General features: G+C 41.2%; 2 protein-coding genes across 8 annotated transcripts in view; one reads left to right on the top strand and one right to left on the bottom strand.

Annotated features, from left to right (window-relative positions):
* Positions 1-2,464, top strand: part of afap1l2 (actin filament associated protein 1-like 2) — a 59,702-nt gene extending 57,238 nt beyond the window's left edge. For both annotated transcript variants that reach the window (XM_046068950.1, XM_046068951.1), the window contains 4 exons: positions 830-1,003; positions 1,093-1,280; positions 1,488-1,664; positions 1,895-2,464. In XM_046068950.1, coding sequence (XP_045924906.1) covers positions 830-1,003; positions 1,093-1,280; positions 1,488-1,664; positions 1,895-1,921 — 566 coding nt within the window. In that variant the 3' untranslated portion in view covers positions 1,922-2,464. The remainder of the gene's footprint in view (positions 1-829; positions 1,004-1,092; positions 1,281-1,487; positions 1,665-1,894) is intronic.
* vwa2 (von Willebrand factor A domain containing 2) lies at positions 2,465-19,347 on the bottom strand. 6 transcript variants are annotated; one of them, XM_046068955.1, is made up of 15 exons: positions 18,868-19,347; positions 15,449-15,515; positions 14,749-14,828; positions 11,828-11,902; positions 10,617-10,750; positions 10,423-10,532; positions 8,207-8,404; positions 7,975-8,108; positions 7,667-7,796; positions 6,874-6,929; positions 6,335-6,442; positions 5,650-6,228; positions 4,102-4,653; positions 3,794-3,920; positions 2,465-3,509 (listed from the first exon to the last, which is right to left on the bottom strand). In XM_046068955.1, exons 4-15 carry the CDS (start codon positions 11,880-11,882, stop codon positions 3,371-3,373), a joined length of 2,322 nt encoding a protein of 773 aa, XP_045924911.1. In that variant the 5' UTR covers positions 11,883-11,902; positions 14,749-14,828; positions 15,449-15,515; positions 18,868-19,347; the 3' UTR covers positions 2,465-3,370. The 6 variants fall into 6 exon arrangements, with proteins under 6 accessions (XP_045924911.1, XP_045924908.1, XP_045924909.1 ...); XM_046068952.1 differs by lacking the exon at positions 14,749-14,828; XM_046068953.1 differs by lacking the exon at positions 14,749-14,828 and having other exon boundaries at positions 3,798-3,920; positions 18,868-19,106.
* Positions 19,348-19,361: the final 14 nt, after the last annotated feature.

A 19,361-nucleotide genomic window follows, 5' to 3' on the forward strand; every position in this document is an offset into this window, starting at 1 on the left:
CTGTACCAGTGGCTCGGTGCTATTCCTCTGAAGGAGTTGAGGGCTTTATTCTCCACTTCTTCCATGTAGATGTTTGCCACAATCGGGGATACCGGTGAGCCCATGGCACAGCCATGCTTCTGTCTGTAGAATCCACCGTTGTACTGGAAGTAGGTGGTGTTTAGACAGAGGTCGAGTAATTTACAGATTTGGTCTGGGCTGAGTCTAGTTCTGTTGTCCAGGGTGTTGTCCTGTGTTAGCCGTTTCCTAACGGTTTCTACTGCCTCTATGGTGGGGATGCAGGTGAACAAAGAAGTCACGTCATAGGATACCATGGTTTCATCTGGATCCAGTTTTAGTCCTCGAACTTTGTTTACAAAGTCAATAGAGTTTTGGACGTGGTGAGGCGTGTTTCCCACCAATGGAGCTAAGATGGTGGAAATGTGTTTGGCAATGTTGTAGGTGACAAATGTATTAGTACTCTATACTATAATTATTGTTGCGAGCATATCAAACCTATTGGTATCACTATCACCGCCTCCACAGACCTTTTTTAAGGATCTTAAGAAGTACATTTTCAATATTAAGTAGAAAATGGTCTTAAAATAATTAAGTTTTAGTGAGTAAATGAGTGAGATTAACTGCTTCCCTTCCCTTGTAATCTTACATTACATTGCCACGGCTCCCTCTAGTGAAAAGCTGCATCCACTACAGTTCAAGTGAGAGAATGAATGCACCTTTTTTTGTTCCCCTTCGCACTCTTGGGGAAATGTCATGAAAAATGTTGGATATTGTTTTACTCATCGTGAATGAGCTAAAATGTACAAACTTTCAATCTTTAATTCCCCAGGGTGTCCCGGTGCAGTTGAAGGGAAACTGGGCAAGAACCGTACAGAGGCAGACTTGCGGCGCTACATCGACGAGCGCGACCGCCTGGAGAAAGAGAAGGAGGAGGTGAGGAGCAGTCTGGCAAGCCTGAAGAAGGAGAAGAGGGATACCAGAGAGGAGCTCAGTGCCTGTCAAGGTACACCTACACTTGTTGTGGCACGTCACTGTTTCGATGACCAGGTTTGCAATGATCTGTGTCAGTGATCAGCTGTCTGTTATCCTCAGATCCCAAGCAACAGGCCTTATTAGAAGCCCGTTTGAAGCAGAAAGAGGAGGCGTGTCGAGAGGCAGAGCAGCGCAGGGTAGAAGTGGAGCTACGGTTGGTAGAAGTGAATCAAAGTCTGAAGAAGGTGGAGTCTGGGCCTTTCACTCTGGGAACCACACTGGACAGCAGCCTTCAGGACACACCCACGGTTTGTGACTGATTTTATTGGTATAAATGTGGAATTTCAGAGCCCCATCAGCAGAATCTGTTCACTTGAAGTACAAGTGCTTAGTCATAAGGGTGAACACAGGAAGTGAGTTTATATGTAACAACTTGACAACCAAAACTTCCACTCTCTAGTCAGAGCTGCTGTTAGCATCCCTCCCTAACTACCTCTCTACCGTTTTACCCTCAGCCTAAAACAGCAACCCTGCCTGCTCCCCAGACGTCGTTGTCATCATCATCATCCTTCCAACCCTCCAACAGCAGCGTCAATGCAGACCCAGCCTCCCCAGTCAACTCTGCCTCTGCGCTAAAGAGCAGGCCTGCCTCTATCATGGCCACCACAGGCAAAGTCCTACAGAAAGCTAAGGTGAGACTATAGATATGTGTGTGTGTGTGTGTGTGTGTGTGTACTGAAAGCACACAAGCTTATTAGATCTTTAAGGAATGTCTTGAAACATAAATTGAGAATTTAGTCCCATTTCAAGAATCAATAAGTTCCACACAGCACCTGAATGTACATTTCTGGAAATACCATTATGATTGTATACAATTTATGCAGTCAAAAAAAACTACATTTCATTTTTGTTGTATTAACAGGAGTGGGAGAAGAAATCCGCAACCTAGAAGGAAACCCTGAATGCCCCAAATCCACAAATTTCTCTTGGTCTTGTCCTGCTTCAGCAAGGAACTGCCGAGTGACCAGACCAGACGGTTAAATCAGCACCCACAGGACTCTGGATCCTTCATTCTCATCACTTTCCTTGCCACGACTATAAAGAGCCAATCAGAGCGATGCACAAGCCGTCTTCTCAAATACCACTGGATAATCTTAGTTGCAATGACTTTTCAAGTTTTTTTTTTTCTCCATTTGCTAAAGCGAGGACATTAAAGTAGTAGCATCATGGCCAGTCTCCAATTGTTCCTGATAAAGATGCACACATGGGATGTTTCAGCATGGAAAACAGCCAAACATTTGAAACCACAGAAGTTTGAGACAGCAAGACACCCCTCTACAAAATTGGCCATTTTGTACACTCTAGATTGTAGCTTGGTTCATATATGCTGGTAGCCAAGATGTAAATATATTTACACCATTATTCAGCCTTTTGGCTTGTATTGCTAGCTAAACATGCACTTTTTAATCAAATAAAAATGTACTGACAACAATCATGGCCTGAAATTCCTTTAAATGTCTCCTTTTGCCTTCGTTACATCTTCCAGTCCTGCCTGTCTATTGAAAATTGACTCAAAGTTGGACACTGAATCCTACGACATTAAAATTTAACAGGGTAATTTTTACAGTCAACTCCGTCACTTCTCACTAATGAAGTAATAAAGCATTCATGAAGGGGAGTCATTTGATAATTGGATGTTCATCTGGAAAATGTTTCAAAGGTTCAAAGTGTTTCAGTTTTAAATTAAATTAATTTAAATGACTAGCCACTTCAAATCTACCATTTTAAAGTGTGTTAGCTGTACAAGTGGAATTATTCTACTGTTTAATATGGACACTTTTTACTAAAGCAGAATTGATAAATCATACACTATGCAATTTGCTGCATTATACGTTTTTTCCTGAGTGTTTTAACTATATAAGGAAATACACACATGTTTATGTTTAACAAACATCGTTTTAACATCTAAAAAAAAGCAGTTTTTGTAAAGAAGAATGTCCAAATATTATATTTGGCACTTGGTATAAAAAGTGTTCTTTGGCACAAATTTCATGTTTCAGTCTTGGTTGGAAGGACGAAAGCAGGTTGTGGTGATTATACATTAAAAAATAAAATAAAATTATGACACTGATATATACACACTATAATATAACATAAAAGTTTACATTTTTGAATTGACAAGGGAACCATGTTGACGCTGCACAACAGTGAGTACAGTGATGGCTGACAAATTCAAGAAAAACAAAAACACTGCGGTAGAAATATATAGAGTTGGAAGGCACTTGTTGAAGTTCGAGTGCAAGTTTAAATATTGAAACAGTAATATTAGTTTTCCCTTTTACTCCACTGTGTACCCATAAACACCCTTGGTGTCCATAAGTGACATGTTTCTATGGGGTTAATGTATCAGGCAGCATGTCTCCTGCGGTGAAGTTTGTACTGATGCAAGAGCTCCTGGTGGCTCTTCTTCTGCCTGCTGTTCTTCCTGAGACCACCAGGCCTCGGAAGATCTCCTCTGGATGAAGGTCTGCTGCTTCCTATGGACAAACCACAGAAAAAGTCACAACCTCTGCTAATGTAAATAATGCAGTTGTTGCTACACTGATCTTTTGGTAACTGTCTGTGACAACAACAGAAGTAACAAGAGTGGTCGGTGAGCCAGACAGAACATTTTAAAAAGTATCAAACTGACTAATAAACGGAAAAGAGGAAAGGTTTATATAGGAAGTAGTAAGGATAGTGAAATTATTAAAAAAGGAAATAGAAGGCAGGAGGAGGGATACAAAGGCAAGAAGTAAGAAAACAAGGAATTGAATACCACTGACTTGTTTCACAGTGTGGTCCTTCATAGCCTTGGCACCGACAACGGAAGCTCCCTCCGGACACGATGCAGATCCCATCATTCATACACGGGTTGGGCTTGCACAGGTTTACTGGCATTTTAGCCTCTAACAGCAAGATATTTATCATAAAATAATTTAGTAAATGGAAATACAGCAATTAAATCACAATCAATACATTGCAGATCACTTTTTTTCTTAATAAATCCCTTATTCCTATCCACAGAACAGGAGCGAACAAGATGTCCTGTTAAGATTTGGTATCGGAGGTATTTCCCTGCATTCTCACCTGAGCACAGCATCTGCACCAGCACATCCTCAAAGTACTTGAGATCCTCATAAGACGGCACAGAGATCATGTGCTCCTCTGAACCAGCAATCTGCAGCAGCCTCTCTCTCTGTACATCCCCGATACCGATCACAAACAGTGAGACTCCATTATCTCTTATCTTTCGAGCTGGGACACCAGCGTCGTCCCCGCCTGAACCATCCGTCACCACCACCACAGCCTTATTGACTCCGGGCCGTGCCCCTTTGGCCACTGTCAGGACGTTGGAGTGGATATGAAGTAAAGCTGTGCCCGTAGAAGCCACTCCACCTACGTAGCTGGCATCACCTACAGCCTTGAGGATGGCAGAGCCGGTCTCATGGGTGTCCAGGTTGAAGACGCTGGTGGCTCTCCGACCATAGGTCACAAGTGCCACTTGAGCCACATCACGGTTGATGTCGAACTGGACGGTGAGGCTGCGCACAAAGTCGCGCAGGGTGTCAAAGTTATCAAGGCTGACACCACCTGAGGCATCCAGGGCAAACACCAGGTCTACCGCTTGGCCAAGACAACCTGAAAAAAAAAAAAGACAACAAATGATGATGTAAAAATATACATTTAGTATTAGCTGAAACATACAAAATATGATTTGGAAGTTGTATTTCAAGAGGGTTTATTATTCTACATGCCAGAAAAAGGGAGATTTTAAAGATTAAATGTTATCTTTTGCGTCTTAATAAGTGTTCTAATAAGTGCTAATAAATGATTATGAATTGTGAAGCATTTCTTAGATGTGCATGCATTTCTCCCTTTCAAAATTAAAGACCATAACATCACATTGTTATTCACATTTGGAACACCTGGATCCTAATGGCAATTTGGATATTACATTAGGTATTAAAGCTGGGGTAGGCAATTCCTTTCAGAAGCATTTTTTGTTACTTTTTGTTGAAATTTTCTTTATATCCCAACAACAGTCAATAAATCAAACGCTCTGAAAAAAAACCAACTTGCATCTGTGACTGTCACAGGACTGTTATAAGCAGGTCTGAAGGGAGGGGTTGGGATTTATTTGGTTGGATACTTTCAAAATCTAGCCGTCTCTGGCTAGTTTCTCTGCCTAACCTAGCCTTAAGTATACAGTAAGTAGTCATCTGCAAACTAGGAAAATATACATCCTGGGAAGAATATTTAGCATATGCACTGAATGTTAAAAGTACCCAGTGCAGTTTTTGACATCTAGTTTTTTTACGAGTGGGTGTTTCAGTACACTTTCAGGCTAATGGTTTCACACTATTTCACTGACCTAAAGCATGTATGCCAAGGTGCGCAGCAATGTGCCATGCAAAGGCAGTGAGGAACAAGACTGCTTGTTAGTGAACATGAATGCAAACAATTCTGGTTTCAAACTTGACTTTGCAAATGTTTTATGAGGAAGGAAATATATTTAACACATTTGTTAGACCTCAGTGATGCACACAATGGATTTGGTTTGATTTGGACTGAATGTAAACATGATTTTTGTCCTGTTACAGGGCCCCAATAAGTACTATGTTGATCAGTCAGTACCTTGTGTATCCACACTGCAAATCTTAGCCCTGAGTTCAGGGATCTTGGCACTGAACTCAGGTGATGAGTAGGTGATAGTCCTCTGGGGATTTCCTGTGATATTATTCAGTTGTCCCTTTAAGTAGTCTGGTCCCACTCCTATCAAAAAGATCTCTCTGTCGCGTGCATATTTAGATGGCTCTACCACTTCGTCAACAGCGGGAGTGGCAGTGAGCAGTACCACCACGCGGGGCAGATCGTCCGACACGTCTGCATAGACTGGCGCGCTCACGAAGCCGTGACGTGTAACGTAACGAAGTGCCTGGCCTGTCTGGGTCTCGCCGCCGATCGGTTGAAGTGCCTCCACAGCCTTAAGCAGACCTCTGAGGTCCCTTTTGAACTTCCCCACCTGGGCCACGACTCTTGCCTCTGCGCCAAACACCGCCAGGCCAACTTTACTGGGGCTATCCGACCCGATCACAGTCTGCAGGAAGCGCTTTAAGAAGGACTTGAGGCGGAGGAAGCCTTCCAATGTGAGCGTGGCAGAGCCCTCCACCAGGAACAGCAAGTCTACAGAGCAGTCCAGTGATAATGCAGGAGCTGAGGAGGGATGGAGGGTCCAGTTAGTTCATTCTCAGCATGTAGAGAGCAATAATATTCGGCCAGTGGGGCAATGCTAATATCTAAGTAAAGACAGTGTAGATACCACAGTGTGGGTCTCCTCCATAGCCAGGTGGACATACGCAGTGGTAACCCTTTGGACCTTCTGATACACATGTTCCACCATTCAGGCAGGGCTGAGAGTCACAGGGATCTACAGAGTAGTAGAGAGAGAGAATAGCAGGACGTAGGCACCATCACTGTGCTAGCTTCCTGTGAGAGGCTCAAGACTCACTTATTCAGAGTTTACCTGGACTCTTCAAAGCCTCCTCCTACTGTATGCACCTGTATGTTTGTACATCCTGACTCTTAAAAATAGTACTTAGCACTGTGTAGCATCCTAGCCTCGCTATCTTTGCTGTCTACCAACAATGGCTAACCTAGCAATCATGAGTGCTTGAAGGTATTGAAATCCTTACTATAAACTGACAGCAATCTACTGCTTATTCACTTTCTTCTGACAAATGTACTTATTGTAAGTCACTTTGGACAAAAAAAATCATCTGCTAAATGCCCTAAATGTAAATGTATATGAAAAGGCATCATCTTACAGAGAGAAAGTAAGAGAAGGAACAGTTTTGTTACCTGGACAGATAGTCCGATGGCAGACTGTCTGGTGTCTCTTGTACACTTTGTTGTACCTGCAACACACACAAAGTTCCCTTGTTTAGGTAGCTTGAAAATGGATAAGAAATGTGTGTTTTGCAAGAAAAACAACCCCCTTTTGTGAAAAAACACTGAAAGATCAAATGAAAAGTTATGATGGTTTTGTTGATAGGATCTGTGAGCTTGATTTGCCTTCGACCACTTCACTGTGGTAAAGTTGCAATTTGCTGTGAAATTAGTTTTGTCAAAGGCCTTTTTAATTTGCCCGGGGAAGGTCTAACGCAATTAAACTGCTTGTTTTTATTAACACCCCTCACACTGACACAGCACATTAAAACATGGGAGTTGCCCTGCTGAACAACCACAGTCTTGTGGTTCGTTGAGCAAAGACAAGAGTTACATATTTGTTTCCAATGCATAGATTCCCCCCTCCCCCAAGACTGACACCAGCCTCCCACTTAATCATCATTCCTCTTCAGTACCTGCCACACACTGCGGTGGCTCCATCATTAGATTATTAAAGTCTGGTCACAAGTTTCCAAAGTTACCAAAAATCTCATTCTGATTTAAAGAAATGCTTGTAAATCATATTGTTAACGAAGTTGTGGCTATTAAAATGGTGACTCTGGTTTTGAAGAATAGGGGGATAAGCTTTCTCTTGTAAAAGTGTGAAAATTCAAAATTCATCTTCTCATAAAAGATGTATTTTTAACTTCAAAGTGAGGAAGACAAGACAAAAATTTGCATTATGCGTGCATTCGTGTACACTTGCCTGTAGAATGGACAGAGAGACGTGTATGGGGAATAACCTTTGGAGCCTTTCCAACACATGAAATTCCCCTGCAACTCTTTCACTGTCTCCAGTGTCTTCCTCTCACAGGGAAACAACTCCACCTGACAGCCTGGGGAACAGCACAGGAGGATCGGTATGAAGGAAAGAGTTCCTCATTTTCATACACAAATGAATGTAGGTTTCTCCAGTGCACAATTAATTATGTCTCATCATTTATGTCCACTGAGATCAAACTAATAATCTAAGTCCATATGAGTGCATACAAGAGTGTTGTCGAGGAGTCCCACCTGCAGGTGTGGCACTGCAGACAGAGAAGGCGGTCAGTGTGGTGTACAGCCCATTGACAGCATCATGGAAATGCTCGGCGAAAAAGACGTGGCTCTCCATCGGCTCACTGGCCAAAGCATGTAGCTCTTCCCACCTGGAATAACAGAAAACAGAGATTTAACCACAAAAAAAAAAGAAGTAATGTATTATAATTGGCAGTGATTATTATTATTTTCCACCCATCAAACATACCTGGGGTAGCGAAGGCCCACGGCGAACAAGACCACGCCTGTCTCTTTGAGCTGTGCAGCTGCCTGCACCGCGTTCCCCTGAGACCTCCCATCTGATAAGAGGACGGCGATCCGGGCCGCCGTGGAGGAGTTACGGCCGCCTGGGAAACCCTTCCTCAGCACGTATTTTAGAGCCAGGCCTGTCTGGGTGCCGCCTCCCCTGGGAGTTCAGAGTTTGGGAATAGTGTTGAGGGGACTTTTCATATTATTGTTAGAACAATACTGAAACAGAATAATCAGAGAAGATGGACAGTACTACAGAAGCCAGTAGAGTCAATAAAGTACTTTATATAACTGCCAAACTGAACCACATATATGGTTGGATTCATCTTTTAGTTCTTGGACTGAAGATGTACTTGGAATTGAGTGTTGGCTAAGGATCATCACCCCAGGGCTCAAAAAAACCCAAACATTTAAAACCTATTATATTTTGTCAAAAGGACATTAATGTCACTCAGAGCAGGCGCCGCTTTCTGTCTTCCCATTAGACGCAAATAAACAGTGCTTCATGATTGATGAAGGAGAAAGGACTGCTGAAACTAAATCAGTGACATGAATGCTGCAGTACAGTACAAGACAATACAGCAAAAACCTAATGCCTTAAGGTTTATTTTTAAGATATTAGCTTTAAAGATTTATATGAACAACTGAATGTATTGTACAACACATCTTACATAACACATGTATCTTAGACACTGGTGAATACTTGTTTTAAGTGCAGTAGGCAAACTTAAACAACAAAGATGGATAAAGACTTATTTTCTGATTAGCTTCTGTAGCTGTTTTTCACAGTTTTTATCCCGTTTTAAGACTTGCTCTTACAATACTGGGTGTGTTTACTGTGGTTTTCCTTTTGAGTATTTGTCAAATTCTCTCAAACAAACATTTTTAAAAGGTACTTTTGGGGGGCTTTATTTATCCTAGGACAGTTGAGAGAGCCAAGAAATGTAGAAAGATGGGGGGAATGACATGCAGCAAAGGGACAGGTCAACCCCCAGCCACTGCTGCGGCAAGGATTCAGCCTCTGCACATGGGGCGCACACTCTAGTGGTGAGCTAACTGGTGCCCCTTCTTTCACACATTTTAATGTTAAATTGTTTGAGACATTTTCTGCAGTGCTGTTTCATTTTATTCATATTCTTGCTCATATCATTGGTCGGAAGAAGAGGCGCATACGACATAAACCTAGAGGGATATATAATTGTTTTGACTGGAAAACTACACCAAATTCATTAAAGGTGCTTTACCAATAATACATGAATAAACAAACACCTGCAGTATATTGCTACACTTGAAAGCTCTAAGGCACTTGATTTTAGCTGATGTTAATAATTTCATAACATGAGAAGCAATTTCAAACCAGATAGCATGGCAAAATGTTACCAGCACACTGTGAACATCACGCACACAGCCTATGTTATCTTCCTCTGTCTCGACATATGCACTAATCCAATATCCAGTGACCACATGTGGTCTAATCTGAAATTAATTTGTTTTCGTTTACAGGGAGCATTTGTATTACTTAGCCTCTGATTGCGTGTATATGGGTGTATTTCAGCATAAGTTTGAACTAAATCGACCTGTTTGTACATACAGAGTGTAAATACACGTTAAAAGGTAATTGCTGTGATTTATACACATGTTGAACCCTATTCCCTCTCATCATCTTGTGCCAATGCCTTTGTCCCTGTAAACTTCCTAGAAGACATCTTTGTGGCAGATGTTCCTGGTAGCGTACTGATAATTAACAACTCTCTGAGAACATACATTTTTAAAATTGCTTCTACTTCTTTTCCACATTAAAAAGTCACTCACTCTTGACCTTGGGAACACATATCTTACAAAATATTCTCTCAAGGCTCACTTTATAGCTTTTTTATGCTTTCAACCATATTTCACTGCCTACTTGAGAAAATGGAATCAGGTGTCCTGTTATAAACCCCAGTGTGTTTCATTTGTTAAATAATTGTCAGAGCTTAATTTCACTTTATCAACAACATATGTGCTTCTGTATCATTTTATACATTCATGATCAAAAGGCTCTCAATCATATTGCTGCAGCAGCATGAAAATCAGATTGCTAATAACTACCACCCACTCTAAAAATCACACTCTAATAAAGTCTTTTGCTACCCAAACTGTTATTTGTCAGAGGGTGATATGAGAGGAGGAACACACCTGTAAGAAATCTTCTTAATGTGCTTCTTCAGCTCTTGTTTGGTGGTGTATGAGTCCAGGGCGAACTCCAGCCGGGGAGCGGAACCAAACTGAATCAAGCCGACTCGTACCTGGACAAGGGTGAAATAACATAAATAACAACTGGCATGAGAGGAACAGGGAGAGAGAGAGAAAAGAACAGAAAGAAAACAAACCTTGTTTGGCCCAATGTCTAGTGCTTGACAGAGTTTGACTGCGTAGTGTTTGGACCTCTCAAAGCTGCCCTTCCCCACGCTGTAAGATCCATCCATGAGAAAGAGGACATCCATGGCTGCTGAGCACTGCATCACTTCCCATGGAAACACACACACAATTAAAGATACTGGACATCTCTATAAGGATGCAAACTTATTCTATTGTTGTACATGGGCACTATGGGATTATCCTGGCAAATTGGCTGTTGCAGATGAAAATAATACTTCGAAATAATATTAAGAAAACAGCTTAGCATGCCAGCGCTCAATTTTCTTTTCCCAGAAGCACACTCACAAAATCATTACCAAGCAAAAAGCTGTTTCTCTCTCTCTCTCCCTCCATCCCAGGCATGTTTGTACTCGCTAGTGGCATAAATAATCAGCAGTGTTGCTGTCATGTTAGAACGTGCAGCTGATCGTGAAGACAGCCATTAGAGACAAGGAGAGTGCGCCGTCTGTCTGTCACTCACTCACTCTGTGTGCTTGTGGGAAAGTCACCTCCAAACACTTTCTTCTGTGACACAGACACCAGGCTAATAAGACCACCCACTGCCACAAAGGATTCTCACAAAGTCTTGTCACAATACAAAACAATTATAAGCTTCTTACTGTAACTTAACTGCTTCATTCTTTGATACGTTTGTGCAACTCTGTCTACGTCAGACCCCGCACATTCCAGCACTTTAGCCTCAGTATGTTTGCTTTAGCTGATCGGCATCAGCTGTTTCATTCAAGTTTCACTGGCAAATTTACCAACCATGTGGCCATCAGCTGACTACTAACATCCAATTGCATGCATGCAGGTGTACAGCACCACCATTATAACCTGACAACTGTACACGGTTGATATACTCATGTGTGCCACAACCTCGCTTCTTAGGTTTTGAGTCTTCTGTATTTTTGATTTAACTAATATTTGTTCAAGTGTTTATTATTAAGGGAGGATTTATGCTCCATACAGAATCCTTGTTAATGCTCAGATACTGTGGTAACTCCTTCAAAGAGCAAAGCCTCTGCTGCCAAATCTAACTGTAGAACCATTTGCTATAAATATTTATAATATTTAATATAAGGGCTCTACATATATATTTTATTGTGGTACTGTACACCGAACGGTGCATCATTTGTTAACCATTTTGTCATGAAATACGTGGTTTTGGTAAGCTACTCACTTTCTCCCGCTGAGTTGATCTTTATGATGTTCTCATGGCTGGTTTGTATCTCCATCACTGAGGTGCCCTGCTGAACTACAATCATAAACAACGCAGAGGTCAGTCAAATGAGTATTATGCACATTCATGGCTCCATGTGACATTAAGATACACAAGCAAGGCCAACAAAACCCTATACACAACATACAGGAATGTTTGTTCAAGAATAACATTAAAGAAACATAATTTATGACACAACATTTGTTTGTAAAGGTCTAGGCTACCTGTACTCGGGAACCCAACAAGGTAAATATGAGGGTTTTAAAGATGATTAACAGTAAAGGAAAAAACCTGAATCTCTGCAACACAAAATTATAATTGTTTTTTGAAAAATTCTCTCATCTTTGCTTTCAAAATAGGAAAAACACTGATTACACACTGATCTATAAACCTCAACTCTTCTCCATATGCATCATTAGTGTTACTGTTGTTCAAAAACCATCATTAGAGCCTTCAGAAAGACTAAAACAAAATAAAAATAGGATGCTGTGCCGCAAGCCAATACAGTTCACTGACTCCCACTTGACCACTTGTGTGAGTGATAATGAAGTATTTAAAGCTAATGCGAGTGGACAAGTGAAGAAAACCATTCTTTCACTCCATTCACTGAAAGGATGATGCTCTATTCAGGCACACGTACATCCGAGAGGAATGAGGGACATGTGACTTCCTGTTCAGAAAAATCCATGTGAACACGCCTTGTTGTCCCTGGTAACCCCGACGGGTCACAGAGGCATTTGTCCAGCACAGGGACAGAGCGGTTGAGCGATTTTACAAACACGCATCTCCACATTGAACAGATTCCACTCTCTGAATAGCGAAGTCCTCCTCTTCAGTCAGAACACAGAACATTGTCCGTTTGTTCCCATCAGCGTTGCTGTAATGCTTCGGGCTGTCCGCCTCATGTTGATTTATTGCTTGCTAATTAGTTGAAATAGGTGATATTGACTTCTTCAAGTGTCAAAAGAGCAAAACAACAAAGAGGGACAGACACATCAAAGAATGGTGTGCAAAAGTTCAAAAGGAAAAGTGGCTTGTCTGCAACAGAGAATTTAGTGCCAACGCTGAACATCTTTCTGTTACTAAAGGTTTGCAATGAGGTTCGGGGAAAAAACATGGCACAGCAAGAAAAATCACTAACAAAAATTACAGTGAACACATTAAAAGATTCATTGTGAAAAACATCAGTTGCTACTTAGCAGAGACTTGTTTGTCATAAGGACTAGTGTTTTGTCATCACACAAATAAAAAAAAACATTTTACTAAAATTTAAGCTAGGATTACATATAACTAAAACATTAATTTTTACTTGTATCTTTTTTCTCTAAAATTTGTCAGGAAATTGTCACATGGCTTCAAATTGCTTGTTTTGTTTAACAAAGAATTTGTATAGGAAATAATGTGTCGCTTTTTTCTTTCATAAGTGACTTAAGTAAGGAATCGACCAACCAATTAAATAAACTAATCATTTCAGCCCTAATATTTTTTATATCTTGTTTATAGCATTGTTTGTCATCATGTCCTTTAGCAAGGCACTGAAGGAACTGCTGCCTGTGACAAATAGTACAAGATCTGCTGCAGTCTTTCCAGCAATAAGTGCATATAAAAACATTTCCTTTCACCTGCCATGAACATGAAGATGTGACACGTGTTGAAGAAGGTTAAGTGTTGTTCAGGAGAGGAGACACAAATATCCAATCATGTTCAGCTGGTGGGGCCTGAGGCAGAAGAGGGAGATCAGCAGGCTTGGGTCACCTCTCAGGAGTCTCCTCTTCAGTTGATGGACAGAGAGATGCTCTGCTAAGCATGGCTGCTGTCAGGGTGTCCATAGTGATACTGGTTCTTAATCTGTCTTTCCAAAGACCACCACTGACCTGCTCTTGTGATTTCATTGCTTCTTGACAACCTTTGTCCACATTTGAGGTCCATAGAGGCAACCGCTATGAACAAAAGCGATGGAGATGCAGCAAAGTGCTACATGCATTTTACAAAACTGCACCAGAGTAACAACACACTTTTTGAGAGAGTTATCATATTTATATGAGAAAATAATGAGACAAAAAGCCCTAAAACACATAATACAATTATGTATCTTGCAAGGGAATGGAAGAACCAAACACAGTCTTGCTCTTATGGCATGGAGGTTGAAGACCACATTCTTTGTTGGGGTTTGTTGCTAATTACACACTTCACATCCCTCTTTAAATCTCGTCCATTATAAATTCATTGGAAGAAAGGAGCAAACTGCATGAGGTCAGGAAACATTAAAGTGTAAATTCCAAAAGAAGTACCCCCTGCAACACAAAGGCCTCAGCTCCCACCTTTTCTAAGTCCTGACCCTTTCATCTACCCCCAATTCCAATGTCAGTCCTCCTGACAGTGAAAGTTTCAGGTCTTGGCAAGCTGCTCTCTCATGGTCAGCAGGGCCTCACTGCTCTGAACAAAAAGTCTGTTTGTGAATAAAAATGTGTATATCTAATTAGCATTAACCCCACTGTAGTCTGGGAGATATAAGGAATATTCTTTTAAAATGAGAGATTAAAAACTTTATTAGCGTCGGATTAGCGTCTACCTATCTGGGAAATTTAATTTGACATTGATTACATGGATATATTTGCCGGTGAAGCAATGCAACATGTTATCTGTGTTGTCAGCACAGGAGGAAGGGGAGGCGTCATGACAAGGTGAAACAGCCTGGTTTGCTCAAGTTCAAAGTCTTTAAACGGCCAGTAATAAATACTTCAGATGGTGCTAAAGCTGTCATTTTTGAAAACAACTCAAAGATTATATCGCCCCATGACACCCGCCTCTCCCCTTGGGCAAATACCGATACTCTCAGGTCCTGACGATACGCTATAAAAGCGATGCAAAATTTGACTTGCCTGGAAACCAGCAGCCTTTTAAGTACGGGAGGCAGGAAATCACGTTGAGGAGAAGATAATAGGAATTCTTCAGTGCTGGTCTATGCAGTAAAACATATTGTAAAGAATCTCAGGTTGACCAGGAGAGCATCAATGAAGCCTCACGCATTTTCTACCATGCAGTGCTCAAGCTAACATCTCAAATATGCTCACTAGTGCCAGAACACTGATCTTGTTCCTCACTGTGTTTGTGAGGACATTACACAGACTTAATTCTTTCTCTCTGAAAACACTTACATCCACCAGTATTTGCCTAATATTAACATTCATCTTAATTTTAATCTAACTAAAAATGTTTCATTAGTGAGTTTTAGAGGTGTTGGTAGGTGGATTTTGTTTCCTTTGGACAGAGCCAGACAAGCTGTGTCCATCTGTGTACAGTCTTTATGCTAGGCTAAGCAAACTGGCTGCTGGTCATATTTACCGCACAGACATTGGTATCAATAGAATATTGAAAGGTTGTGTAGGCTATACTGACAGATTGTGTATATTTTCTGAATGCCAAAATATTTTAAATGACCAAACAGTAGTAATAATATGGGTTCATTAAAAACAGTAATGGGAACAGTCCTTGATCCAAAGGCTTTAAATACCAGAGAGGTACAGAAGATCATGCCTCAATTAAAAATTATTGCAACAGTGTTAAACTCAATCTCCCGACCTTGAAAAAGCAGCAGCGTGAAGAGGAGGGAGAGATGGATATCAGGGTGCATGTCGGTAGCCTACACCTGAAACGATAAACAAAAGGCACACACTTAACCAAAAATAAGGAACAAAATACACCAAAGAGCAGAGGATAGGTTGAGAAACTGTGTGAGCGTTAAGGGTTGACCCCTCAAAATGAAGCAAGATATTGCTTATCAGAGGTTATGGTTAGTGTGGACCCTGATAGTTCCAGTCATTCTTTTATGGTTCATTTAAGGTTTTTGGTATTTATTTTACAGGCTTTAAACAGGTGAACGCATACAATCATCACCGGAATTATAGAACAGTCCATTTTGTGCAATAGAAACCTTTTTTCCCCCCCTCTTTCTCTCTTATACCTTTAATCATCTTGTGACCCTTCAGGTTTATCTTGGTAACCCATGGGAGTCCTGATCCCCAGAAAGACAAAATGTTGAGCATGGACAATTGTGCAGAGGCCAGTAAGGACTGTTTTTGTGTTACTTCTACAGGAGGACCTGTAATGAAGTTAAAAGGAATGACACTATTACCTCTAAGTGTTGTTTAAAGGGGAAAGCTAAAGCGTTCATGAAAGACGACATTACCCACAGGCCACATATCCTTCTTCACCACGTAAGTCAAGTAGTTACCTGAGTCTACCCTTACCATGTTTTCACAGCCAAGTGTAGGTCCAGCCCTGACCTTTGAAGGGGATCTCAACGAAGAGATACTTGATGACTGACAGCCACCATGGAGGGACACCAGAATGTTGGTGTTTATAAATCTAAACCCTGTGCTATATCTGCATTTCAGTGACACATGCTGAAGTCTGGTAAGGGGGAGGGGGGGGGGGGGGGGGGGGGGGGGGGGGGGGGGGGGGGGTGAAATGTGTCAGACCGTGTGTACGCAATGGCTGTAAAAGAGTGCAGGACCTTCCTGCCTTTAAAACCACTGTGCTTGAGACTGTAATCAATGCCAACTTCAGAAGTCTTTTGGAGCTCATTCTGAATCACACAAGTGGATTTTTACATGATTAAATTAGTTTTTTCCCATTAATATACGTTCAGTAAAAGAAACACAGGGGTGGTCTGTCTACAGTAAGTGTACACGATGCAAGACAAAACTTTGGTGTTTTGCATTTTAATACAAATCTGTTTACCATTACCAACAAAATCCAAAAAGCATCCGAGTTCCTGATGTAAATCATTCATTTACACAGAGTTACCAGTTTATTCGATACAACTCTACAATCTAACCATACCCGCTGTCAAATCTATAATGTTACATTTTTGTTGACACTGTCGGAAAGGTATGGAGTAAATTTTTTTTGTCATCTTTGGCAATTAGTGTATTACAAGTATATTGACATGTGTTTTAAATATGCTGTTTCCCTGCTGTTTCTAAATAAGGGTGGACAGAAAAATCCAGACAAGGTTTGATTAACCCCGTCTGCCGATATGCTTGGCCTTAATAATATCCTGATTGTGGCTGAAGTGTGTGTGTGTGTGTGTTGGGGTGGGCTAAAGAGGATGGAGATGCCAGAGAAACCCCTCCCTACAGGTGAAGCTGTGTGTATTTCTAAGACAGAGATAGAACTGTGTGCAGGGCGAAGTCTGCGATATAGATCTGCAGAGCTGACATGCAGTGGCTGTCTGAGGAGCCCGGGGCTGATAAACATCACCGGGGGCTATTGATGCTCTATTTGTGCACTCGCTGGTACGTTGCTTGGACAAGAGAGTTCATTACTGCCAGGGAGGGCGCAGCATGCACAGCGCACACACACCCACACATGCTTGAAGGAGGAAGCAGTTGTGCGTGTCTACTTATAAAACACACATCACACAGACACATGTGCACTGCACACACCTGTCTCAGTATTGGCTCCTTCTTCACAAGCATTCTTCTGGATCCTTTCATCCCTCATCTTTCCTCACTTTCTGCCTGTCAGTGAGCACTTTTCTGCTGGATGTTCTACTAAATTAAACTAAAAGAAGTCACTAAACAAAATCCTGTATGTTCCTTTTTCTCAGGACTCACAATCTGTCACTAAAAATCTAAATCCACTATGACAATAAAGCCAAAGCAGGGTCATTTTGTGGGATACAGTTTCTGATTTCTGACTTGAGATGGTTAACCTAATCCTTTTGGCTATCAGTCCTTATCTACAGGGATAACATTCAAAATAAATCCACAAACTGGGACATTCCTGAAAATGTAACCACCTTTAAAAAAGGAAGGCCTAAGCCATGGATGTGCCGTCTGTTTTGAATTGGTTGGCAGGCTGGAAAGTGCCCCACTCTGTAGTTTATAATTACAAAGGAGTGCTAGTTTTTTGGACCAACTTCATACAAAACCCTGAGATCTCCTAACCTGTACTTGGATGTGTCACTTTGAGAAACATCCACAACAGTTTAAATTATTTTGGGGTGAGTCACCTGAAATACCCAGCAATAAAACAACTGAGGAGCAAATGTGTAAACTTTTTACCCACCATGTGGGGAACTGTCTGATTAAAAGCCACAACTAAGTATAATTCAAAATGCCTTGGTATGCATTTAAGCATGAGAATGTGTTTCACAAGCAGCCACTCACAGACAATGCAAAGCCCCAGTCTCCACTGGATCATTTTACATTTCTCAGATTACTAGGAAACTTAATTAAAACCCCAACCTGATGTAATAAAACCTTAAGTTGCTGGCTCATTAGTTCAATAATCTCTGCAATATAAATTACCCCAAAGACTTGCCATGGACACAGCCATGCTCTTACAACAGGCAGACATGAGCTAGCATTTAAAGATGAAAATTTCACAAAAATCTGTCAGTTCAAACATGTTTGTTTTGCTTGATGCTTAACTTCTAGCCTGTTATCTCCCATCTGGTCGCCATTAAATGTGTGGAAGGTCAAGGCAGGTTTACGATGGGGCTAGAGGTTATGACCTTGACATGCAACACTAGAGAAGGTTTACTCAAGAAGCTAAACAAATTGATGCTCGTCAGTCTACATAAGTACTAAATGGCTAATAGTTTCACAAATGCTTTAGACCCGCTATTGTATTCCAGCCTTATGTAATAACTTCACTCATATGGCCTTCGTGTTACTGTACACGTCCTTGCATGGTTTTAATGTTACGTTTTCTAGTAATGCATTGCACAGACAAACTTTATCACAAATTCTTTCAACTTACAAATGTATTCACTGTAGTAAGCCGTCGATGCAAGGCCACTTTAAAGATATACAAACGTGGTGTAATGTTTAATCGGTTTTAGAAGAGTTTAACTCACATCAGGAAAACTATAATTCAGTACCCAACAGTAACATCCCATTCCATCCAAAACCATGACCTACTGCGTCATGACTGTAGTAAAATAAATCCACTGCAGCTTCTCCTATGAGCGATACAATCTTTTGACTTACCTTGTGCTGTTCAGTGCTGCAAATTCAGGAATTTCAAAGCTGTCCGCACCGGCTCCCCACACCTCTTTATTTCCGCACTGAGGGTGATCTACTGGTGCTTTCTGCTACGGACAGAAGGAGAGTAGCGACCCCACCTACTCGCCATGCCCACCCCTCTGATGTACCTGCACCGGTAGGGTCTAATTCGTCCTCCTCATTGTGGACGCCACAGGGCGAGTACGGAGACAGGGAGGGACCAAGGCGCAGTGCAAACTGTTCCCATTGGTATTCTCGTAAACACTTTTTCCCTTCTTCTCTAGAAAATTAATTCACACTATAAAAGGCGTGCTGCCATAATACCCCGACAGAGAGGTACCTTTAATTCATCCATTACTCTCATTATTCTATCATCTATCTTTTTGCAAATATAATTTTTACGTGTATATAGGTAAATACATATACACCCATTTTCATTTTCTATAGTATTTATAGTGTATATTTTTATTTTACATTTT

This window comes from Micropterus dolomieu, linkage group LG14 (assembly GCF_021292245.1).
Source record: "Micropterus dolomieu isolate WLL.071019.BEF.003 ecotype Adirondacks linkage group LG14, ASM2129224v1, whole genome shotgun sequence".
Classification (NCBI taxonomy): Eukaryota; Metazoa; Chordata; class Actinopteri; order Centrarchiformes; family Centrarchidae; genus Micropterus; species Micropterus dolomieu.